Source organism: Urocitellus parryii, chromosome 3 (genome assembly GCF_045843805.1).
Source record: "Urocitellus parryii isolate mUroPar1 chromosome 3, mUroPar1.hap1, whole genome shotgun sequence".
Lineage (NCBI taxonomy): Eukaryota > Metazoa > Chordata > Mammalia > Rodentia > Sciuridae > Urocitellus > Urocitellus parryii.
The window spans coordinates 91,964,858-91,991,663 of NC_135533.1; the positions used below are offsets into that span (position 1 = coordinate 91,964,858).

At 32.2% G+C, this 26,806-nt stretch overlaps 1 protein-coding gene across 2 annotated transcripts in view; it reads right to left on the bottom strand.

Annotated features, from left to right (window-relative positions):
• The window catches only part of Dpy19l2 (dpy-19 like 2), a 70,653-nt gene that overhangs the window by 4,015 nt on the left and 39,832 nt on the right, over positions 1-26,806 (bottom strand). The window contains exons 12-21 of one of the 2 annotated variants that reach the window (XM_077796780.1): positions 25,423-25,482; positions 19,111-19,191; positions 16,830-16,931; positions 15,525-15,596; positions 14,186-14,232; positions 12,863-12,884; positions 3,808-3,855; positions 3,223-3,342; positions 2,180-2,354; positions 811-910 (exon numbers count right to left, since the gene is read on the bottom strand). In XM_077796780.1, coding sequence (XP_077652906.1) covers positions 811-910; positions 2,180-2,354; positions 3,223-3,342; positions 3,808-3,855; positions 12,863-12,884; positions 14,186-14,232; positions 15,525-15,596; positions 16,830-16,931; positions 19,111-19,191; positions 25,423-25,482 — 827 coding nt within the window. The remainder of the gene's footprint in view (positions 1-810; positions 911-2,179; positions 2,355-3,222; positions 3,343-3,807; positions 3,856-12,862; positions 12,885-14,185; positions 14,233-15,524; positions 15,597-16,829; positions 16,932-19,110; positions 19,192-25,422; positions 25,483-26,806) is intronic. The other variant, XM_026387620.2, reaches the window with a different exon arrangement.

Here is a 26,806-nt window from a genome sequence, read left to right on the forward strand (position 1 = left end):
TCTAAAGAAGCACAGAAAAATAGATGAGTTGTATTTCAATGTAGCAAATAGAATATTTAGATCCTGGGTATCGGAGAGGTAGAAGAAGCACATTACATATTTTTCACAACAGGGATATATTCATCAAAATATGATACAATGAATGATTTGACTTTAAGTTCTTATGAAAGAATGAACAAAGCACCCTTTACATGTTAAATGTTACTTAGGACTTCAAGCATATGGGATGTTCAGTCACTACAACCAGGCATAAAATTTCAAATAATTCAAAAATTTTCCTTTAAGAATAGGCCAAAAATCCACTAAAAGAAAAAGATTACACTGACCATTAGTAGAATAATTAAAATGAGTTTTGGAAGCCAGTCATGTATAAAAAACAAACTTTCATGTCACAATGGAAACCAGATTTTTCATAAGCAGTTAAATACCCCAGAATTTCATAAAAGATGTAATAAGGCAAATTTCATTACTTTTTCTACCAATAAGATCTAGGAAGTTTCTTAAGTTAAGCAGAGGGACCTGTATTAGAGTAGGGGTTGGCAAACTGGCTGTGGGTCAAAGCTGCTGCTTAGAGTTTTATTACAGCCTGTTCTCTTGCTCAGTTTTCAGATGTTTATTAAACCTACTTTGAAGGAAATAGGTGCATATTGGATGATTTCTGGACAGTGATTATAATCGTTTTAATTTCCAACATGATATGAAGATGAAAGTGTGTGTGTGTGTGTGTGCGCGCAAACATTTCCCCTATTCCTAAGAACCAGTAACAAGTAGGCAAATGATTCTGAGTGAAATATTCAGTCAGTTACTAACCTCAAGTCTGCATCTTCATAATGTGGATGATTCACAATGGGATGAAGTGTAGACAGTTTGATGCTTGCCATTGTAGGCATAGCACCTGCAAAAACAGCATCTAAAAAATAATATTAAATGTAAAAAGACCAAAAGTAAACTTATCCATAGTATCTGAATTTAAATTAAGCAAGCTGAAGCATTTACTTGAATAAGAGCCATTGATATCATTCATTTTATTCACTCAGTATTCACTGTCTACCATATGACATCTACTTTTGTTAAGTATTATCTTGGTGTTGGGAATGGTGCTCAGTATTTTTATAAGAAACCAATGATTTAATCTGCATAAGAACTCTATGAAGTGAGTTCTCTGTTTTTTTGTTTGTTTGTTTGTTTGTTTACTTTGTAGAAGAAGAAGCAGACAAACAGCAAAGTGAGTTGTCTAAGATTGTACAGCTAAAAGGTTCAAAGCTCATACCCTTAGGCACTCCACTATCTCACTTCAGGATGACACTACAAGCCAGTACTACAGAGATGCACAGGACAAGGGACAATGTAAATCACATGAGTTATCATGAAATTAAAGCATTTAAAATTATTTAAAAATGCTAGGGAGCGAGAAACTGTTTTAAGTGTCAAGGCTCAATAGTACCTTTTTTCAAATGATTTTTGTATGTTGTGATATGGAGTCATGTCTATGTGCCAGAGAACACATAGATGTCTTTCTTTAGATGATCTTTAAATATTCATAATTATGTTCTCTCAGTTGCCATTTGAGTTTATGCCATTTATACATTTCATCCAATCATTTTATAACTGTGAGTACTATTTTTTAATGTAAAGGCATGTATAAATTCAGTCATAAATAGGACTACATAAAAAACTATCTGGCTTCAGTGTCAGTTTTGTCTCCTGGTAAACCAAATGAACAAATGCTTGTAATTGTGAAAGTTGTTATCATTTTAATTAACACAATACAAACAAGGCGTGCTATTCAGATCTACTGAAGTAACTGTTTACTTTCAAATATAACCCAGCATTCTAAATGTAACTGTGAATGCAAATGCAAGACAAGCTGTCTGCAATGTAGTAGGAACTATGGCCCAGTGCCACTGCCCAGCTTCAAGAGAGTATCATACTCTCAATGCAACTGGCCTAGAAAAAGATCACCACTCAAAGCTTAAGACAGTTTCTACTGAATGTGTATAGTGCTTCCTCGCTAGTGAAAAACATGAAAAATTGTAAGTCAAAGTACTGTAAGTCAGTCTGTGCATACACACACAGACACACACACACACACACATACAAAGTGCTAACCACCTAACTACACAGTATATATAAATGTCTGTATATGTCTGTATATGCATATAACTAAATAGCTACATACCAGGTCTGGTATTGTATTTGATCCATTGTATAAGTTCTTCCTGAGGCAAATTATTAAATTCTCCTATTATGCTCCATTGGTTGTGGAGGTTTGCACAACCTTGTATTGACATCACTGTCAGAATGCCAAAGATAACATTCTCAAAATGAACTTTGCAAAAAAGCCAGCCAAAGAGCTGAAATGAAAAAAACCCACATTTATTTATAATTCTTATATGAAGAATGCTATTGGATTTTTACTGCTTAAACCAAGATTTACAGTTGATATCAGTATATAAATACAGAATTATCATCAGCTATTGCTTAAAAACAATGAATACATTACTAGGCCTCTCAAAAGAATTTAAAAAGGCATACCTGATCCTTCTAGTAATGATTTGTAACCTGGGATTAGGATTAGCAAATCACAATTTTGAAAAATCCTAAAATTAGATCCATTAACATTTGGTTGCCTTGTGGGAACCAGAGAAACTTTATTAGCCCTAATGTATATCTTCCTCTCAGGAAAACAAACATTATGATATTTTCAGACTACATACTCATAATCAAAACTAAATAAGATGTTTCTATAGGTTCCAAAACTCCAGGTAATTTATCTAATTATTTTGTATGTTAGATACACCCAGGGAATCCAGGATCAACAACTTATTTTTTTAGGAATTCTCTGCTCTAAACAGGACTATACTTGAGCAAGTATTTTGTATCTGTTCACTACTGAATGAATACTTGAGGGTGGTTTTGGTGGGCTGTAAACTGGCACAAACAACTCTGAAAGACTATATTGTGGGTTGAATACTAAACAGGGGAGAATGTGTACCTAATCACTCATCAGAGAAATATCAGTTACAATCAAGGAACAATATTTAAAGCCATTTGAAGAAGCATATCGCACTCAATAGTAAATTGTGAACTAAAATTTTTAATGATTTAAGTTAACTAAATTAAAGCGCCTCATTTTATGTTTTGGATTACTCAGCAAAGCCATGGTAACTATACTAGTGTTGCTACAATATGATAGTGTACTTGCACAAGATGGTGCCTTACCCGCCGGTTGCAGATCAAGGAAGCCATAATACACATGTGTGGTGTCAAAAACAGTTTCAGCCTCATAATTAAAATAGCAAGGGAAGTAAATGCCATCAACTGCAAAGTGTGAAAAACCAGCTATAAAACAAAACAAAGTCTTTATTTTTTATATTTTATTATTAATAAGTATAAAGTATATTAAAGCCGTTATTATTCATTAGAACAAAGATCTTCTAACTATAATGTCTATGAATGTTTATTTATTCAGTAAATACTAGGCACTGTTCTGAGTGCTTCAGATATAACACTGAGCTCTACCCTTGTGAGGCTAACATGTGAGTACAATTTAATATGAAGATACTGACAATAAATAGACATACAAAATAAATAAGTCAACTAGAGTCCATAGAAAATAAATAAACCTCATATAGTCCATTAGTAAGTGATAAGTGGGCAAGAAAGTGGAACAGGGAAAAGAACCACCCGTGCAGAACAATTCAAGTACTGCTAAGGGTGCCCCAGCAGCCTGGCTACGCTTTGTGAATTATCCTTGAACGAGAGTTTAATATGCAAGTCTACCAGAGAAAAAAATGACAACTTTACCTCACCACGTTCAAGGAGTTGTTTTCTGGAATAAAATAAAAATATTACCTATTTACTGAATGCCCATTATACTATAATTACATAAAAACAGCTTCATTGATTTGTTCTTAGATTTTTGAAATTTTATTCTCTTAAAACTACTTGGGAGTTTAAATAAAAAATACAAAAGATTAGATAACATTACTAAAATGTACAGTAATTTGAAAGGCATAATTTATAGTCATTGTACTGAAAGTATGTCAAAAAGTCATTCTTCTGTTAAGATAAAAAATGTTTTGCTGATCCTTAAAGATTGTAATTCTGGAAGAATGAATACAAAGGCTTTCTATTAAATATTCATATTACATATAATAAATACTTTAGAAAACTACTACTGGAGTTTTGAATTGTTTTCATTTTCACAATTAAAAACCACATGAGCATTCTTGTGCAGTAAGTTTTGTGAGCATCACTGAACATTTTCTTAGGATACAGTTCTAGAAGAAAAATTATTGGGTAAAGCACATGAATATTTTTAGTTCTAGAAGAGTGGTTCCAACTTATTGAGTACGTTCAGGAAACCTACTATGTTTTAACCACTGTATAGTGAAAAAGCAGAAACAGTATAGGTAAATTCTTATCCTCATGAAGCTTACATGAGAGTCAAAAGCCTGCCTACTTTATTGTTCCACTGAAAGTATGGGTATTTTTATAATATCCAGGATCCCTAATAGGGATTTAAAAGTAGAAAAGGGCAAAATAAGCCAGTGTTCAAAGGAAATTCAGGGGTATACAGATCTGTAGTTTTTTTTAAAGGGTGTTTGGGGGATGTATCTCAGGACAATTGTTACCAATTACTCTACCACCATTGCAGCTCCTTTCCTACATAGGCAGCCGAGAGAGAAAGGTTTTCCCATTTGTCCTGAAGTTGTCCACTCACAACAGAATCCTGGAGTGAGCTATTGCATGTAGAGAAAATGCCTGGTAGGTAAGTATATATTATAATTGTCATGGACTGCCCCCTGCAACAGTAAATACTAATACAAATAGATTTAGGAGCTCATTTAAGATATGAATAAACAAGACACAAATAGCATGAAGGTGAAGCACCAGGATAAATGAGTAAAAACTCTGACCTCACAGAAAACACAGCTAATTCAAGAAATAAAAGAGACTACTAAATGAAAATTCCAACTATGATCTTCAGAGAAGTTTGAGAGGATATCACATCCATGTAATCAGAAAGCTACCATGAAAAGGAGCTTTCAGAAATTCTGAGAAAACATATGTGCGTGATTCAAAACTTCAAAATAACACTGAAAAATAGTGTACATAGCTGAAGTTGGTAATAGTGTACATAGCTGAAGCTGAAAACCAAGCCATGTAATTCTCTGAAAACAGAGAGAAAAAAATAGATAATATGATAAAAGCCATAACAGAAGTTCAAGAAAGAGAGACTAAGTCAAAGAATAAGGGAGCAACAATTCGCTCAGCTGAAGAAGTAAATACTCAGATCAAAATGAAAAAGAAATCTACAAAATGCTGAATAAAACCCAGATAGATCTACTCAACAATCCATAATCCAAACGGAGGGAAAACAAAAACTCTGTATATGAAACAATAAAAGACCAGGACCAGCCAAATAAATCTTGAGAAAATGGCACAACATTGAGGCATCACAGTTCCTGACTTCAAAACATAGTACAAAACTACAGTGATCAAAACAGTATGGTAGGGGAAAATCTAATGTGTTAAATTAGAGGATGAGTGTATTTTTCAGTTGTTCCATTTTGGGGGATTCAAGCACTGGGAGTACTGCTTTCCAGTGAAGTGGGTGATAGCAGGAATCCACTGAAATATTTAGTTGCTTTGAATATAGGAAAAGAAAAAATAACTTGAGGTTTTGCTTGTAGTGCTGATGGTGCCAATTCACTGTACACAGAAGAGGTCACACAGGCAGAGAAAGAAAAACCATGGAAAAAAATTGGCTTGGGAGAATATGTGGAACACATAGACAGTCTGATTTAACTGATCCAGAGGTAGTGCAACAAGCTGGTGATTAAAAAGTGTTCCATGTTTCTCTGCTGGTAAGTAGAGAATTAAGGCATATTGCCGTCTTGAAGTGGCCACATATCAGCTTTCTTCTGTGGGGCATTATAACAAGTGTTATCATACTGTTCCAGCAAGTGCCTGCCTTGAAGTTTAGAGTGTGCCTGGTGGATGTGACTGAGGTGGTTTAAACTAACGCTTGGATTAAACTGAGTCTGTCTCAAAACTAATAGATATCAACAACACAGAATTCATTACAAAAGAGAACTACACAACAAAGGACACACAATACAGAATGAGGAATGTTTCTCAACATGTGCAAGTCCACGACTTGTAAAGACAAGAGGAAACCGGTGAACAAGTCTTCCCCTGAAGTTTACAATTCCCCAACAAAGGAACACACAGCCATTGAAGGGAATGAAATTTCAAAAAAGACTATAAAAATAGATTATTAAAATAATTAGTAGGTTAATAGAATACCTAAGTAAAGAATTAAGAGTAAATACAGGAAGTAAAAGACCGATTCCAAAAGAGAGAGATTCTGAAAAGAAATCAATCACAACTTCTGGAAATGAAAGACAATAAATCAAATAAAATTTTCACTTGAAAGCATCACCAACAGATTAGAATATGTATAAAATATAATTTTCAAGGCCTCAAGACAGGGTCTGTGAAGTGGACCACTCAATCAATAGAAAATTAAAAATAAAAGAACAAGATCAGAATACATAGAAACTCTGGGACAATAGTAAGAGACCAAATTTAAGAATCCTCAGGATAGAAGAGGGCATAGAGATACAGGCTAATGGCATTAAGAAACTTTTCAGTGAGATAACAACAGAAAGTTGGCCAAATCTTAGGAATGAGATGGACATCCATATACAGGATGTTTATATGACACCAAATAAAAAATATTTTTTAAAAAACCTGCCAAGACACATAATAATCAAAATGCATAATATAGATAATAAAGATAGAATAATAAAAGTCACAAGAGAAAAATGTCAGGTCACATTTAGAAAAATTATAGAAATCCCACAAACTTATAGAATTAAACAATAGTCTTTTAAATGAAGAATGGATCAGAGAAGGAATGAGAGGGGAAATTAAAAAGTTCTTAGAATCAAACAAGAATAGAGATACAACATGCCAAAATCATTGGGGCAGTACAGTACAAAATCAGTTCTAAAAGGACAGTTTATAGCATTAGGTGCATACATTTTTTAAAAAGGAAAAATATCAAATAAACAATCTAGTGGTACATCTCAAGGTCATAGAAAAGCTGGAGAAAATGAATTCCAAAGCCAGTGGAAGACAGGAAATAATCAAGATCAGAGCTAAAATTAATGAAATAGAGAATGAAAAAAATACAAAGGGTCAATGCAACAAAGAGTTGGTTCTTTGAAAATATAAGTAAGGCTGATAAACTCATAGCTGATCTAAACAAGAGAGTGAGAAGATGAAATCAATAAATTAGAGATGAAAAAAGAGATGTCATCACAGATATTTCTAAAGTAGAGAACCATTAGGGATTATTTTTGAAAACTTATAAATTGTAAAATCTAAAAGCTTTGATAAATTTTGAGACACAGGTACCTTCCAAATTGAATCAAGAGAATACAAAAAAATCTAAACAAACAAATATCATGCCATGAGATTGAAGCAGTAATAAAAAGCCTTCCAACAAAGAAAAAAAAAAACCCGGACCCAATAGATTCTCCACTACTAGACATTTAAAGAACTAAGACCAATCCTCAAATTATTCCATGAAATTGAAAAGGAAGGAACACTCACAAACTAATTCTAAGAAGTGGCTATGAATCTCATACCAAAACCAGATAAGTTTTCGGTCCCATAAGGACAGAAAACAGACCAATATCCTTAATGAACATAGATGCAAAAATTCTTAATATTAGTGAACTGCATTCAAAAACACATTAAGAGCCAGACATGGTGGTGCACACCTGTAATCCCAGTGGATCAGGAGCCTGAGACAGGAGGATCGAGAGTTCAAAGCCAGCTTTAGCAACAGAGAGGTACTAAGCAACTCAGCGAGACCCTGTCTCTAAATAAAATAGAAAATAAGGCTGGGGGTGTGGCTGAGTGGTTGAGTGCCCCTGAGTTCAATCCCCAGTACAAAAAAAGAAAAAAAAACCACATACACATTAAGAAGATTATATATCATGATCAAGTTGGATTTATTCCAGGGATGCAATGTTGGTTCAACATATTCATGATCAATAAATGTAATTCATCATATAAATAGAATTAGTGAGAAGTATCACATGGTTATCTTGATGGATCTTTGACAAAATTCAGCACTGATTCATATTAAAAATGTTAGAGAAACTAAGTATAGAACAAACTTACCTCAACATTATAAATACTACATATGACAAACTTAAAGCCAACATTACACTAATGGAGAGAAACTGAGAGCATTTCCTCTAAAATTTGGAATAAGAAATTCTCACCACTCATATCCAATATAGTTCTTGAAATATGTTCTAGCAGAACATCCAAGAGAAGAAAATTAAAGGGATGTTTGCTGATGACATGATTCTATATCTAGAAGATCCCAAACACTCCACCAGAAATCTTCTAGAGCTGATAAACAATTTCAGCAAAGTAGCAGAATACAAGATCAACATTCATAAATCAATCATTTTCATATACTCCAAAAATGAATCTTCTGAGAAGGAAATCAGGAAAACTGTCCTTGTTTATATTAAGTTCAAACCAAAGCAAAACAAAACAAACTTGAGAATAAATCTAACTAAGTAGGTGAAAGACCTCTACAATGAAAACGATAGAACAGTGATGAAAAAACTGAAGACTTTAGAAGATGGAAAGATATTCCATATTCTTTATAGAATGGCCATATTACTAAAAGCATTATGCAGATTCAATGCAATCCCCATCAAAATACCAATGACATTCTTACCAGAACTAGAAAAAAACAGTCCTAAAATTCTTATGGTAATATCCTAAGAAATCCTGAGTAAAAAAAGTCAGGCTGGAGGCACCACAATACCTGATCTCAAGTTGTACTACAGAGCAATAATAACAAAAACAGGATGGTTTTGGCATCAAAATAGACATGAAGATCAATGCAACAGAATGGAAGACATGGCAACAAACCCACATAGTTATCTTCTCTTCATTGATAAAGGTGACAAGAAAACATGTCAGAGAAAAGATAGCCTTTTCAGCAAATGGTACTAAGAAAACTGGATATTCATATGTATAAGAATAAAACTAGATCCATATCTCTCACCCTGCACAAAGTTCAAATCTAAGTGAATCAAAGACCTAGTAATTAGACTAGAAACTTTGCAACTACTAAAAGAAAATTTAAGGTCAACATATTGGTGCAAGTACTAATTTCATTAATAAGACCATTAAATCTCATGAAATTAAACCAAGAATCAATAAGTGGGATGCTATCAAATTAAAAAGCTTTCTTTACAGCAAAGGAAACAATTATGAATGTGAAGAGAGAACATACAGAATGGGAGAAAATCTTTGCTAGCTACTCTCTGACAGATAATTAATGTCCTGAATATATAAATAACTCAAAAAACTTAACATCCAAATGCAAATTACCCAATTAATGAATGGGCAAATGAATTAGACAGACACTACTCAGAACAAGAAATACAAATGGTGGGGCTGGGGTTGTGGCTCAGTGGTAGAACGCTTGCTTGGAATGTGTGAAGCACTGGATTTGATCCTCAGTACCACATAAAAATAAATACATAAAATAAAGGTATTATGTCTGTCTACAACTAAAAAATATTTTTTAAAAAAGAAATACAAACGGTGAACAAATATATGAAAAATGTTCAGTATCATTAGCTATTAGGGATATGAAAATCAAAATTACACTGAGATTTCATCTCACTCCAGGTAGAATGTCAGCCATAAAAAATACAAACAATAATACTAGAGAGGATGTGGAGGAAAAGAAACACTTAAACCTATTGGTGGGATAGTACATTAGCACAACCACTATGGAAATCAGTATGGAGGTTCCTCAAAAGGTGAGGCATGGAACCACCATATGACCCAGCTATACCACTCCTTGGTATTTATCCTACAGAATTAAAATCATCATATTGTAGCAATACATGCATTTCCATGTTTATGGCAACACAGTTCACAATAGCTAAGCTATGGAAACAACCTAGGTATCTATCAACAGCTGAATGGATAAAGAAAATGTGGTATATATGCACAATGGAATTTTATTCAGCCATAAAGAAGAATGAAATTACGTCATTTGGCAAAAAAAAAAGGATGGAACTTGAGAATATTATGTTCAAAGAAATAAGCCAAACTCATAAAGTCAAGGATTTATGTTCTCTCTCATATGTCATTCTCATATGTGGAAGCTAGAAAAGGAGAAGAAAAAAAAATGGTTAGTGGGGGTGCAGGGGAAATCTCATGAAAATCAAAGGGAGATGAGTAGAGGAAAGGGACCAAGGGAAGGAGTGAGGGAAAAGAGAAGAAATGCTCAGGAAAGACACAACAAATAATATTGACGTATTTTGCGCACGTATGAATATGTTACAACAAATCATACCATTATATACAACTATAACACATCAATAAAATAATGGGAAAAAATAAAATGCTTATGCACAGCAAAAGAAATAATATCATAAAGAGAGAGCCTAGGATATCATTACCCTAGGTACATGTATGATGCTACTTCATATACAACCACTGAAATGAAAAGTTGTGCTGCAATTGTGTACAATGAATCAAACTGCATTCTTCGGTCACATATCCCTAATTAAAATAAATTAATTTTAAAAAAGAGAAAGTCTAACAAATGGGAGAAAAGCTTTTCCAGCTATTCCTCCAACAGAGGATTAATATCCAGAATATATGAAGAACTCAAAAAACTTAACATTAAAAAATAATCATTTAATCAATAAATGGGCAAAATACCTAAATAAGCATTTCTCAAAAGAAGAAATACAAATGGTCAACAAATATATGGAAAAATGTTTGATATTCATAGCAAGCAGGAAAATGTAAATCAAAACTACACTAAGATTTCATCTCATCCCATATAGAATGTCAATAATCAAGAATACAAATAATAATTGCTGGTGAGGAAGTGGGGGGAAAGGTACACCGATATGTATTTGTGGGACTGAAAATTGGTACTACTTCGGAAAGCACTAAGAAGACGCCTCAAAAGCCTAGAAATGGAACCGCTACACAACCTAGCTATTCTATTCCTCAGCATTTATCCCAAAGAACTGAAATCAAAATACTATATTAATAAATTCAGCACAAGTCACAATAGCCAAGTTATGGAACCAGGAGAGGTGCCCATCAATGAACAAATGGATAAAGAAAATGTGGTATATATACACAATGTAGCTATTCAGTCCTAAATGAATGAAATCATGGCATTTTCTGAAAAATGGATGGACCTGAAGAACATCATTCTAACTGAAATAAATCAGATACAGCACTAAAAACACATGTAACAAAAGCAAACAGAGACAAGTGGGACTATATCAAATTTATAAAACCCCTGTGCAAGAAGGAAACAGAATAAAAAAAATTGCTAAACATTTATCTGATAAAGGATTACTCTCCAAAATATATAAGGAATTCTTGTAACTCAATAGCAACAAAACAAGAATAAGAGGAGGAGGAGGAGGAAGAAGAAAAAAAAAACAATTCAATTACAATACAGGCTATGGACTAAGAACTTGAATAGATATTTCTCCAAAGGTGACAAGGAAGGGCCAAATGATGCAAATTGAAATCATAATGATTTATCCCTTATATATGTTAAGATAGCTGTGATAAAAGAAATAACAGCAACAAGTGTTGGCAATGATATGCAGAAAAAGAATCCTTGCATATTAGCTCCTATGGTTAAACAGTACAGAAGTTTATAAAAAAAAATTAAAAATAGGACTGCCATAAAATCCAGTATTCACACGTGTGGATATTTATCCAAAAGATTTGAAATTGAGATCTTGAAGCAATATTAATACTCCTAAGTGTAGTGCAGCACTATTCACAATAGTCAACATGTGCAAACAACTTCATATCCTTTGACATATAAATAGATAAATAAAATAAAATGTTACAATGGAATATTATCCATACTTTTTAAAAAAATAAAATTTTGCAATATGTGACAGTATGAATGAACCCTGGGGTCATTACCGCTAAATGAAACAAGTCAGTTTCATAAAGTTTCAATATTTCAATATACTTATATGAAGTATCTAAAGTAGTCAAATTCACAGAATATGGCTTTTGGCCATTTCCATGTTATCTCTACAGAAATGTGTATCTGAATTCTTAAGCTATTTTGTAATCAAGTGGAATGAGAAGGACATGTGTTCCTGTTTTTAACCTATTAGAAAAAAAATGACAAGTTGTGATATCATTGGTGTTCATGGAGATGCAGGGAAATGAGTATGTTCATCATTATAATTTCTCAGTATATATATTAAATTATAAAATGCTTATAGTTATGATCCAGCAGTCCTATTTTAAATTCAGTAAGGTACAGAAATAGCAAAAGTGTGAAAAGGCAAATATACAAGAATGCTTATTACTCATAACATTGTACATTATGACAAAAATAAATAAAATTTAAATATTCATAGATACAGCAATGACAAAACACATGGTGGTCACCCATGATGGTAAACAATAAATGCCAAAAGTACTATGAAATGTAAGAAATATTTAGGCAGAAGCCCATGACACACTGTTAAATAAAAGTAACAAGATGCAAAATAATAGGAATATTATGATTCTAATTTTTAAAATTTATATTTCCACATATGTTTTCTAGAATGATAAATATGAAGCTGTTTACAATATCTGTGAAGTAGATCTAAGAGAGGGAATATTTTCTCTTTTTTTGATATACTGTTTTTCCAGTATGCTATAAGCATGTATTACATTTGTGATTTAAAGGACTGCTCTGCCTATATGCACAAAGGCTGTCATTTCTGGTATACAACCAATGAAAAGAGACTTGCTTTTTCTGAGTTAGGCATCTTCCACTCATTGACTCATGAGCCTGTCTTCTTCCACATTCTACCCTCTCAAACACCTGAAGACAGTAGTCATGTACCTTCAATCTTTTATCCAATTAAACATCCCAACTTCCCTCATGAATTCCTTATATGAGTAGTTATCAGTTTCAATACACTGTTTTTGAATGTCAAGAAACATTTCCACAGCCTCCATCTGTCTAGAACACGGTTGAGTGGGTGTATTATCACCTTTATTTTGAAATGATTTCAACAAATGCCTCAAAGGTCTTAATTAGTCTTCTGGCAACCACACAAAACTGCTAATTAAAAACTCAGCATGGGGCAAGAGATTCATAGAAACGTCACAATTTTTTAATAAATCTAAAACTTCTGAAAAATAAAAGTCACTAAATAAAATGATACAACTACAGATACAAAATGTAAGTCAAGATAAAATTTCCCTCAGAAGGTTCAAAATGCGCTTTTTGTATCCTGAAGCAATTTATCTATGTGTGACATCTGAGACATGTTATTTTTTGTTGGCATCTGGTTAGGCCTTATATTCTAGTAATTTCACTAAAATCACTAAAAATGTGATACAACAAACAGTTTTAACAATAAGTTTATAAAAACATTTCATTAATATTCAGAAAAACAATTGTACTTTCTTTTTTTTAAAGAGAGAGAATTTTTTAATATTTATTTTTTAGTTTTCGGTGGACACACATCTTTACTTTTTATTTTTTATGTGGTGCTGAGGATAGAACCCAGCGCCCCGCACATGCCAGGCGAGCATGCTTCCGCTTGAGCCACATCCCCAGCCCCAATTGTACTTTCTTTAAAAGTTAAAAAGAAAAAAGCCTGACCAAATTAAATTTTGAATTTAATTCAGGTTTATTACTTTAAATTCTAGTGATATATTAAAATTTAATCAATTTAAACTTTGAACTATTTCACAAGTATAAATATCTCCAAAACAAATTTGAATTCATAAAAGAAATCCATAGGAACAGTCTTGTTTTTTTAAAAAAAGAAACATCTAAATTTGGTTCCTATCTCTCTCCTTTCTTTTACATATATATATGTTTTTAGATGTTAATGGACCTTTATTTTATTCATTTATTTATATGTGGTGCTGAGAATCAAATCCAGTGCCTTATACACTCTAGGCAAGCACTCTACCACTGAGCTACAACCACAGCCATAGTTCCTATATCTCTTAACCATGATGTTTAATGTACATTCATCTGAAAAATTAATATTTCAGTAATATATTTCATATTTAACCTGATATGTTTTAAAAACAACTGTGATATAATTACCTTAGATAAGTGTTTGTAGATAAGACACATAAAATATCACGATAAGCCTGTGAATAAAATCAAATCAATGAGATTTTTCTAAGGAACACTGTAACATTTCAAGTGCTCTAATTAGTTAATATAAACATCCTAAACTAGAAAGAAGTGTTTTTGAACATTAAAGTGAGTTCTCAGGAATAGTTTAGTCCCAGCTCTGCCCTAGGCAAATAACTTTTTAAAATTATAACTTCTGATTTTATTAGAAAAAAAATGTTTTAGAATAAATCTTCAGTTCTACTTCAGCTCCAAAATTCTAACTTCTATAATGTGGATAACTAGTTTCTAATATTGTAAGTTTACATTTTTATTGTGCCAGGGAGTAGAGTAGGAGTGTATTGTTATCTACAAAGGAGTCAGCTTCTTCCATGTATTTTCAGAGACTATTTTATCTTGGCCTCCCTAGCAAATTAGGAATCAAAACAGTCAGTTTCTCTACATATCTATATTCCTATTTTTCTTTCCCACCAACTTTATAGTCTATGTGAAACAGAGGAATGAGAAATGTGGATGTGGAAATTCCTTAGAGAAGGTATGCAATTTGACTTTCAACAGGACCTTAAATAGTATTGTGGTAGAGAAATCATGTTATTGCTTTAAAATCTAAAATAAATACATGACTTATAGCAAGACAATTGGTAAATAAACATGATTCAAAATTGCTAAATAGATACATAACCCTAGGAATTTACTGTCATTAAATAGGCTCTTAAATAAACCACTCCCAGACCAAAAACATCTGCCAGTGGTGTTTTAAAGATTTATTTCTTTATTATGATATTATTTTCCTCTGCCGTGAAGACAGTGAACATGTAGAAAGAGATTTTTAAATGACTATACAAATTTTCCCTGTGTGTCTCAAGATTTCTTTGAATGTGCTTTATATTTGGAAGATACTAAAGCTGCGCTTTACTCTGATTTCATAGCACATGTTACAATTAATAATTCTTTAACTTTTAATATGATTATTTTTTAAATATGATTAATTTTGCCACTTTTCACTCCACAGGACTATTCAAGACAGACGTGGGTGCGTTTTATTTGTCCAACATACCTACAATGTTAATGTAGGTCTTCATATATAGTAAGAGATTGATAAAATCTTTTGAAAGAATAAAATTTCTTTAATAATGTGTCTTTCTACAACAAAAGTATAATACTATATAAAGTAAGACCTGAATAAAAATTATTAGAAAGATAAAAAATAAATCTAAAAATAGGAAGAAATTCTGAGAAATTAGCATTAATCTATCATAATCTTTATCTTGAACCCCAAAACAAGTAATAAAATTTTTAAAAATACCTTTTTAAAGATAAAATAAGTAATCACCAAAACAACTGGAAGCAATAATGTCTTTGTGTATCTCAGTGGAGTCTGAAATATAGTAAATTATTCAAAAATAGTTATTTATTCAAATTTACATTGTTAGTAAAAATCTATGTCAAACTGAATGCAATGAGGATATTTCTTAAAGGTAAAATATCATTGTAATTAGCAGAATATATATATTTATCAGCTGTCACATTCCAATGCAAGAATGAAAATTATAAAAATAGTTAATACTAAGTGTTCAAAAAATTAATTAAAAACTCTTAAACCTAAGTTAGTTCTATAATATTGTCCTTTCTTTTGATTTTTTTCCTTACTTAATAATATTAAGTATTAACATGTGAGTCTACTGATGCCTAGGCCACATGTTCTCATTTCCTATACTGCAAAGTTCTGTTACTTTCATTAGTGAAACTGGAGCTAACAAGGAGGAAAACTAGCCAAAGTAATTACTAAAAATATGAATGAAATCAGAAACAGCACATCAGGTAGATATTCTCATGACCTGTTCTTGTGATATGGAGTGATTTGCTGTGTAACTAAATTATATATTTCTTGAAAGCAAGAGCAAGGTCATTTTCCTCTGTATTCCCACAGCAAACTTCCTCACAGATACTTAGTGGTCAATAACCATTTTTCAATGAATATATGACTGGTTGGAGGAAAAGAAAATAATGTAAAATTTCATTATTACATTGACCACTAATTATTAGACAAGGACTGATCCAGTGACAATTTCTTAATTGTCTTTGAAGAAAAAAATTAAGCCTCAGAGAGAGGAAAGAACAACAAATTGGGAGTTCTAGGATGTAATTAGAACTCACAAGCTTTTCTTTCTGCATCTGCAAAAGAAAGAATTATATTACACAGTTACTAAGATCCTTTCCTGCTCTGATTTTTCATGATTCTATGAGAAAGCAAATATTTTAAAGCTTAACAATTTGAGCTTTTTTAAAAGATAATGCCATGAATTTTATATAACTTGAGCACTTTTAAAAGATAATACTTGAATTTCTAAAACTTATAATAAATTTTATACATTCATTAACTTATTGATAATATACCTCTTTGATAATAACATGTTAAAAAGTTTCATAATATTTGCAGTATTTTTAACTTAAGATAGGGACTATTATTTATTGATTTTACAGGTCATATGGTTAACAAAGTTATAGTTAAAATGATATAGTAAGTAAGTTGGGCATATTTTGTGTAAAAGTTTGGAATTTCCGATTAAAGGAAAAACTAAAGAGGTAAAAAATAAAGAAATTTTCATACCGCTTTTTCCATAAAGTCAAATTCAGGAGCACAGGTATACACTAAAGTATCGAAATCTGTATACTCTAAGATTCTGGCTGCTATAAGGTCACTCAGGCGAATCTGGAAAAAAATAAAGTAAAATGAATTAAAATTACACAAATAATTATAGACAGTAATAATTTAATTTGATGTGAAAGTCATGAAGTCTACAGAGCAGATAAATCCAAGATACACAGATGTATCTAAAATGCAGTAAATCAAATGTACTATATGCTGACTTATCAAGATAAACTGAAAATAAAGAGAAATATCAAGTGAAAAAAAATAAGAAAGAGGTCAGAGAAAAATAAGCAGAGAACATGATAAAGCTAAAATCAGCCCTTGTTGGGAAGAAATGACTATGCAGTTCAAAATCATGAGATTTTATAATCAGATAATTTATTATTTAAAAGGTTAATTTCACCCCAAAGATTTCATTTCACCTTTCACCACACAGTATAAATCATAAAACAAACCTTCTGTGCACTGTTACTTTCACAAAGCCTCAGATGCTGATTATGTTTGGTATTTCTTCACATTTTTTTAAACATACAGTTGAGTCATTAAATATGAAAGCTATTCCTCATAAGAATCAGAACAATTATATATCTAGATTTAGTTACTTGCTCTTAAGGCATTAAAATTATATGCCACACACAATCCCACTGTGGAGCTCCTATTATCTACTAATGATTTACTGTCTACAGTTGGTGAGACAATTATTTTTGCACTAAATGCTTAGAAGACCAGAAAAAGAAAAATATTTGGCACTAAAACCCTAATTCAAATTATTTGATAGGGACAGAAATTGTTTATACCAAGTTGATAATTATGAGTGTTTCATGTTCATTCACTGTTCCTCCTATCTACCAGTACCAAAACAAATTTAGAATTGCTCTTTCTTTTTCCAATTCTGAGTTTATCCTGGTGGCTAAAAAGAAGTTAATCAAACCACTAGAATTTCAAGTTTTTCAAGTCCTCATTGAAGACTACTAAGGGAGGATACATGTGTTTCTTGTAAAGAGTTGGGTGACAAAAATCAGAGACCATCTCAACTGATAAATAAATAAATAACTTAGAAGGCCTAAATAAACTTTATCATAAAATAATCTATTAAAAAAGCTAATAACAATAAAAAGGAAGGGTACAAGGGAGTATGTCAGATATATCAGACAGCAGCACAACGAACAAAACTAATAAATCACCATTCAAAGTCAGCAATAAATAGTAAATGAATGTTCACACTTAGAAATTTTATTTAATATCAACATGTATGCATGTTTTATTGGATAGAAACAGTAGTTGGCTTTTTAGAGAGGAAGTACCATAATCACTTGCTCCAATTAGCATAATTTCAATATTAGTGATGGCCCTTATTGGAAAGTACTAAGTAAGGTGAATTTCATACATTATGGTATGATATGATCATGTATGATTATTTCTTAACAGAAAGTGCTATAAATCAAATGTAACTTTATGCATTGTTTTCTATTCCATAAACTAACTAGTTAAGTAGGGACTTAGGCCTAGAAAAGGGCCATTGCTTAAGATATTAGCTTTGAAAAACACATAAAGAGCACACAAGAGATAAGACTCCACATATATTTTTGAAAAGCTTATTCCTTTTTATTTTTATTTTTTAGTTGTAGATGGACACAATACCTTTATATCATTTATTCTTACATGGTGCTGAGGATAGAACTCAGTGCCTCATACATGCTAGGAAAGTGCTCTACCACTGAGCTACATACAATCCCAGGCCCTCCACATATATTTTTTAAAAGTTGAAAGACTGAGAAATTTTAGCATCCTCTCTTTATATAACCATTAAAGATTAAAAATATCAAATCATATCTTAATTTAGTCCTTAATTATCCATAAATAAAACCACATTGAGATATTTAGTTCTGTATTTTGAAGCCAAGTATAGACTGCAATGTTAAAAATCTATAAAACATGAAAAAACATTTAAATGACTATATGTATTTTACCTAAAATATTATAAATAACTAAACAAATTATTAGTAATCTTTTCTTTCCTAGAAGACTGAGTTAGCATTCACTGATACACTTTTTTCCTAGCTGATGCAAAGACCATTGATCTGCAGGACTTTATTAATAAATCTGCAAATAAATAGTCTGGGAACCTTAAAGAAATGGGATTCTCTGTAAAATGAAGAGAAAAGAATAGATTGTTTTAAGGTTTTAATGCAGCTACATGCTTTTAGAAACTTAATGCTTTAAATTAGAAAGTACTTACATGGTCTGAAACACCTAAGATTTTAGAGGTCAGAAATTTCAAAATGACTGTTCCAAACCACCAAATACCACCTTGAATTAGCTAGGAAATAAACAGAAGCCCAAGATTAAAAATATCATATTACTCATTAAAATGTTCAATCATACCTATATGTGACATAGAATGATTGAATCATGTGAGGAACATTAGTAGAATACATATATTGTGAGCTATTAAAAAAAAAGATGCCCCTTTAGAAAAGGGAATTGCAATTGATGACATTGCTGCAAAATACACAACAATAATAGAGCACTATATATCCTAAATCTAAAGGAAATTATAAAAAGGTATTTCTTTCCAATTTTGTTAAGAAAAGACAGTTTATTTATTTATTTATTTCCAAATATTACTCAGCTGAAAATGCATTTTTCAAAATACAGCTCTTTTCTCACTCTAGAAATACATGAGTCTAACTTCAAGAAAAAAAGTCTAAAATTTGAAATTTGAAAACTGAAGTTTTCATTTTCAGAAGAGATCTGTGTACTAAAACAGACAAGGAGGCTCCTGGATCTTATTATTACAGTTGTTTAAGTTTTTGTCCAGCATTGATTGAAAATAGACTCAGGGTAGTGAGAGGAATTATAACAGCCTAAATCCAAATCTCTCCACATACCAGCCAACAAGTAGAATAACACAATGGCAAATGCAGGAAACAACAGTATGAACTTCAAACTACCCATAAATGGAAAAGTAAACAACAAATACAGCAGAGTTGTACCTCATATTCCTGACCTAAGCCTTTGCAGAGAATGAGGGAGGACCCACAAAATACAGAGAAAAGAAAAGAGGGAAGTGAGGGGGCAGAACTGAACTCAAGTACCCTGGGAAAGAGAAAAGCCCTAGAAGACTGAGGCCAGATACTGATTGGGTAAATGGTTTAGGTCTCAGAAAAGCATTCCTTTGGGATAGAAAGGAGGATAAACAGGGAGAAAATCCCTTTGGAAAAATAATGGTGAAGGAAATAGAAGTAGGAAGGGAAAATTTAATATTCAGCAGAACAACCAACCAAAAATAAAAAGATAATCAGCCATGATTGCCATCACCAGGGGGAGAGGGAGAGGGGCAAAGCGGGGGCAAGGAGATAAGAGAGGAGAGAGAGGAAAAAACAGAGAAAAAGGGAAGAAAAAAAGTTATATTTACTGAAAAAAATTTCTATATTGATAGAAGTAGTTGTACTTGAACTAGAAAACGCCAATCCTGTCTATAAAATAATTAGATAAAAGATGCCTATATGTCTGTAAAAAAACTTCTATAAAAAGATAAGAAAAATTTGAGTCAAATATTTTAGCTGATGAAATCCATACCACCAAACAACACAAAGCTTACAAGTAAGTATTCCAAAGGAATAAATATTTAAAAATCAGCTTAAATAAAAAATTTAAAAACTAAAAATAGAAATGAGAAAAAACAAAATTTATTAAACACAGAAGAGGAATGGAAGAAAAGGAGAATACCAGAAAATCAAGACTATTATTTTTAAAAAATGACTAAAAGATTCAAACAAAAAATAATAAGAACATTTTTAGGCTATAAAACAACCACAAAGAATGAAAATGAGATCAGAAAAGAGTTAAAAAGATCACAGAAAGCTGTTGAACTGGAAGACTGGAAAAACAATGAATCACAGAAAATTATAATCCAAGAAAACTTTCCACAAATAAGACAACGTGAATGTACATTTGAAGAGGATGCAATGGGCACTAGGAAAACTGAACCTGTATGTAAACTAACGCAAGACATATTCTAATAAGTCTATTTTAAAAAAAAAAATCCTCTGAACCTCCTGGCAAGTGATTTTGGCTAGCATCAAACTGAATAAAAGAAACATACAATTCTCTCCCTTGTTTTTTATGGCATTATGTAAAAACGTGGATGTGTAACCGATGTGATTCTGCAATCTGTATACGGGATAAAAATGGGAGTTCATAACCCACTTGAATCAAAGAGTGAAATATGATATTGTCAAGAGCTTTGTAATGTTTTGAACAACCAAAAAAAGAAAAAAAAAAGAAACATACAGCTAGGCACAGTTGTGAAGGACTGTAATCCCAGCTACTTGGAAGCTGAGGAAGGAGGATCCCATGTTCAAGGTCAGCCTCAGAAAATTAGCAAGACGCGTCTCAAAAAATAAAAAGGTCGGGGATGGAGTTTAGGGGTAGGATACCTCTAGATACTAGATTCAAACTCCAGTACCCCATCACCACACACACCTACAGAAACATACATAGCAAAGAAACAGTGTAGCAGCATTTCAAGAAACTCAAGAAAGTTTGTGAACCAAGGACTCCATATATAACCAATCTGAATTTCAAGTATAAAAGTCAAAGAAAAATGGTTTAGCGTATGGAATAACTGCAGAAGTAATATTAACCTCCCAAGTAAGAAAGTTTAAAACAAAGGAGAATCATATAGAGAAAAAAAGTAAATATAATAAAACCCAGAGAAAATTTATAACAAAGATTTTCAAATGTGAGACCCAACTCATGCTAAAAAGAGAAAACATCCTAAAACTGATTCAGAAAGGTGAAAAACAGAAGGGTGACAGGAGTATCAGGTAAATGATGTCCCTGTTAGAAACCCAGGGAGACTTGCTTAAAGTAATGATCTCAAGAATAGTCATGACCTCAAAAACTTGTATCAATAAAAATGAAAGAGTGAAAATAAATTCACTAAATCCTTATCTAAGAATTCTAGATTAAGACATAACAAAATAAACCAAAAGAAAGCATGAGAGGAAATTCTCATGAATAGAAATCATATTATCCATATGAGAATACGTTGTTCTTTATTTCTTACTAATATTCAAAGTTTCTTTCTCTCATCATTTCCTTTCTGTTTCAACGATTTCAATTAAGCATTCTGCAACAGTTTCTCTGTGAGTACCAAATTCTCTTTGTTTTCCTTGATCTGAGAATGTCTTCATTTCTGCTTTGTTCCTGGGGAAGGACACCTTTAACTCTAAGTACTAGTTGACATTTCTATCAGCTCTTCACAAATGCTGTGCTACCTCCTGGCTTCCACAGATTCACGTGAGTCCACTGTAATTCAGACGGGTTTGCCCTTTAGCTAATCTGCCATTTCTTTCTACTTGTGCCTTCAGGAATTTTTCTTTGTGTTAAGTTTTCAGAAATTTAATAATGATGTATCATGGTGTGAGTTTCATTGGGTTTATCCCATGTGGGATTTGCTCAGTTTCTTGATTATATAAGTTTGTCTTTTGCCAAATTTGGGAAGTTTTCAAGCATTGCTTCTTCAAATACTTTTCAGTCCCTCTCTTTTCCCATTTTTGCCACAATTTTGATGATATAAATATTAGGTCTTTTTGGCTCCCCCTAACAGACCCCTGAGGTTCTGACATTTTCTTCCACTTAGCTTGGGTAATTTCTACTGCTTTATCTTCAAGTGCACTGATTGCCTCCTATCATGTTTGCTCTGCTATCAAGCCTATTCACTGAGTTGTTAAAATTTGTTATTGTATTTTTCAGGTCTATAATTCCCCAGCTGTAACTTTCAATTAAAAAAAGAAAGTTTTTATTTTTTGGTGATAGTTTCTAATCTTTTCATTTGTTTCTAGAGTATTTAAAATTTCTCAATGAAGTATTTTTTATGATGACTACTTTAAAATCCTTATCAAATAATCCCCAACATCCATTATCCAAACTCCCTCCCTTTCTTTTCCTCCCTGCTCCCCACCTCTAGTGATCACTAATACATGTTTCAACCCACTGTTTTTTAACATCCACATGAGACAGAACATGCAGTTTTGTCTTTTCTGGGTCTGATTTCTTTCACTGAACATAGTTGTCCTCCAATTACATCCATTTTGCTGTAGATGATAGGCTGTATAATATTCCATTGTGTATGCATACCACATTTGCTTTGTCCATTCATCCACTTATAGCATAGATGCTATTGAGGATAGTGCAGCAATAAACATGAGCATGCAGGTGTCTCTGTGATATGCTGATACCATTTCCTTTGGATATATACCCAGAAATGGAATAGCTGGATAGAATAAATTCTAGTGTTCTATGGTACTGGAAGGTGACTACAATTCACTATAACCTATCATATATTTTGTTGATAACTATGAGAGAGGAGGATGAAGGCTCCCAACACAATGTAAAGGTAAGGAGATTGAAATGTCAATTGCTTTGATTTTATCAGTACATATTATGTGCATGAATTGAAATACCATAAAAATGTACAATAATTAGTAAAAAGTAATATACAGATTTCAAAAACCACATAATTCTATTCATCTCAATGTTGACATATGTTGTCCCCTCTCATTCATCTTATTATTTTTCTTATTCTTGCTATAATAAGTAGTTTTCTATTGTGTCTGGTTCATTCTGGGTATTGCATTAGAGACTTTGGGTCTTATTTTAATATTCTATATGAGCAGATAGTCACCTTGTTTAAGTTTATCATGCAAGTCCCAATCTTCTTTTGTATACTATTGTAACAATGCCAATTTGGTTTTCAGAGTCTTTGCAGTGCTATTCTGGAAGGTGTAATTCACCTGATGCCCTTGTAGGCTTCATTTCAGTCCCCACTCATGCTGTCTATAGGGAAGAATGTACCTCTCCAGCACTCTTGCCATTAGGTGGAGAGTTGGAGACACCAGGTTTGTGGGGCGCAAAGAGCTCTTTCTTGGCTGGTCTAGTGTTAATATTGCTCCTGTTCAATCCCTGGTGGTGCCACTGAAGCTGTCCACTGACACTGGAGTGTGAGAAATGGTAGATACCAGACCCGTGGGATGGAGAGAATTTCCCTGTGTCTACTATGAGAAATCCTTCCTCTATCTCTGTCTCCCAGTGCTGATAATGTTGCTGCTCCATCTTTGCCACTCTCCTGATGAAGAAAACAATTACCAAAGCAGATGACTGCTACTTAGTAAAGGTCATAAAGATGTTGGGCTCAAGACTGTCTTCTGCCACTGCACTGAGTTTCAAGAGATGACCTGTAGTGTTTTTGCCTATTTATAATGCTGGACTAGCAATGGAAGTATGGTTATAAAATCATGAATTCATTCACATACACACAAATGTATACATGCACATACATACATGTACATAGCTAAAGGGCCTAGAAGCAAGAACACACTGGTATTAATGAGAATACCTACCACTCAGGTCTTGAGTTCTAAATACCCTTTCTCCACTAAAAGGAATCAGGATTGATTCTAGGGTTGGGGCAAGAAAAATACAAGATGAGCCTGGTGCATCTTGTTGAGTCAGAATGTAAGCAAGCATCCAAAGACTTGAGGAAGCAGGTCAAAGGGATAAAGGGTCCGGCTTGAAACCATCTATGATGGCACAATGGTATTTGTACATAACGTGAATTTTCCCTATATAAATAACAAATTATTCCAGCATCATTCATTGAAAATTGACCAGCAAGTCAATCTTATTGAAATTCCTTGGAATCTAAACATTACCTGGGAAGAAGTGAGATTATAAGGAGTTTGTCTATGCATAAACATGGTTTATTTTTCTATTTAGTAGGATATTCTTTATACCTTAAAAATTTAAACATAAGTTTCACCATGTAAATATTGTCATATTTTGTTAGCTTTACTCAAACACTATATATTTTTTCTTTCTGATATGTAAAGCATATTTTCAAAACTACGTTTTCTGTTTGTTGCCAACTTTTCCATACTCAGACTTTTGTTTCTTTGATATTCTTGAGTTTATAGCTTAGTTAATTCTTATTGTTCCAAGTCTATTGCTGAAAATGTAGTCGAAATGTAATTTAAGTAAAAAAAAATTTCCTTTAAGTACAGCTTGGCAGAATTCCTTAAATGACTAAGGGCATTGTTTTAATTGTTATTTTTCAATAGTTTATAATTAAATTTTTTATTTTCTTTTGAGTTATCAAATTGCCTAATTTTTCTGAAGTGAAAAATATCATATGTTAGAAGTCTCATGTCATCCAACAACTTAGTGATCAAATCTTTCTACTTTTTCACCAAAAGTGATTTAAAAAAATGCCTCCAGAAAGCACAAACAGGCAACTCTTTCCATTTCCTTCTTTTGAATTCTGTGGAAAAATCTATTTCCTCATCTTAATATAACTTTTCTAGTTTCACTTTTTCAATATATAATGTGTAAACATTTAACTCTTCAATATTGAAGGTTTTTTAAAAATAGAAATACATTAAAGACCCAGAAAAAAAGAATAAATGACATCTGAAGATGATTTTCTACCTTTGAAAGTAGCTATTGAGATTAAAGAAACTGTGTTTTTAGAAAAACTGAAACTTACCCAAAAGTTGAGTTCAGAAACTCCCAATTTTTGAATTTGATTTTTCTTTAAAATTATTGCCTAAAATACACATAACAGGAAATGAAAATAAAATTAACAATTATATTTTATATGAAAGGAACCTTTCAAAAACTACAAAGCCAGAACTCTTCCATCTCAACTATTACCAGCCATTTTCCTAATTAATTGTTGACTTTTCAAATTTTGGACGTGACATAGCTAAGTGCTTTGTGTGCTAAAATTAGCCTCTTTAAGTTGATTTCTCAAATAGTTATGATGGACTTTTTCTGTAGGGTTTAAACACCTAAAAAGGTATGGACACCACCACTTTGTAATGCTAAAAGGTATGAGACAATGTTGAAAACAGCAAGAATACATTTTGTGGGGAAGGAGAAAGTGAAAGGATTCATTACCATGAGGAAAAAAAGGAGTAGGAAGCAGAAATGTTAAAATCTATAAACAATCTCATAATCATCTGCACATGGCAAAGTGCTATATTTTGGCAATACTGTGGATGGTATCATATTTGATCAGTGTGGAAATGGAAAGCAGCAGAGACTATTCCAGATTCTGGCTTATGTATATCAAAAGTGTGCCTAAAAGTAATACAACTGACCATGGAACCATCATTCCAAACCTATCCACATGAATATCATTCTGTGAGAGTTAAGTTAGGTGAGGAGACGAGATATACTTATCCTAATTATGTTGTCATTGCTCAAGGAAATAGAATCAGTCTATTTCCAAATTTTTACCTCCCTTATTTTGTTTTACTCATAAATAGTGTTAGTTAACACACACACAAAAAAAAACCCTATATGCATACCTACATTAGAAAACATGGAGAAAAAGAAACAGAAGTGGAGATATTTGCTATATTAATGAAGGTTAATTTCAAATACTTTACCCAATGAGATAGTTTTTGATATTCACATTGCAATAATTTAAAATCTTTAAAAATATTTTATATCTGACCTAAAATATGAGATCATTCAGCACCTCAAAAGTATTTTAGAATACAGAAAGAATTCGTGTATATCTAGTCTTGGAACAAAAAGTGGCAACGGGGCTGATATTAAAAATAATTTTTTTTTTTACAAAATCTATATTTCAGTCATCACTCTACCCTATTACGCTGTGTAACCTCCAGTTAGTTATTTCTCAGATTATTCATCCTTATAATAAAAAATAATTAACATATTTCATTCAGAAATCTTTCTAGATCTAAAATACTTCAACCCAAATAATACTTCATCCATTTCAATGATAGAGGAATAGAATAGAATATATGACTATCTCCTTTGTATACAAAGCTAATATATTAACAAATACAATTTATATATGTGAAATATTAGAAAAATTATAACTTTTATTTATTTTTTGT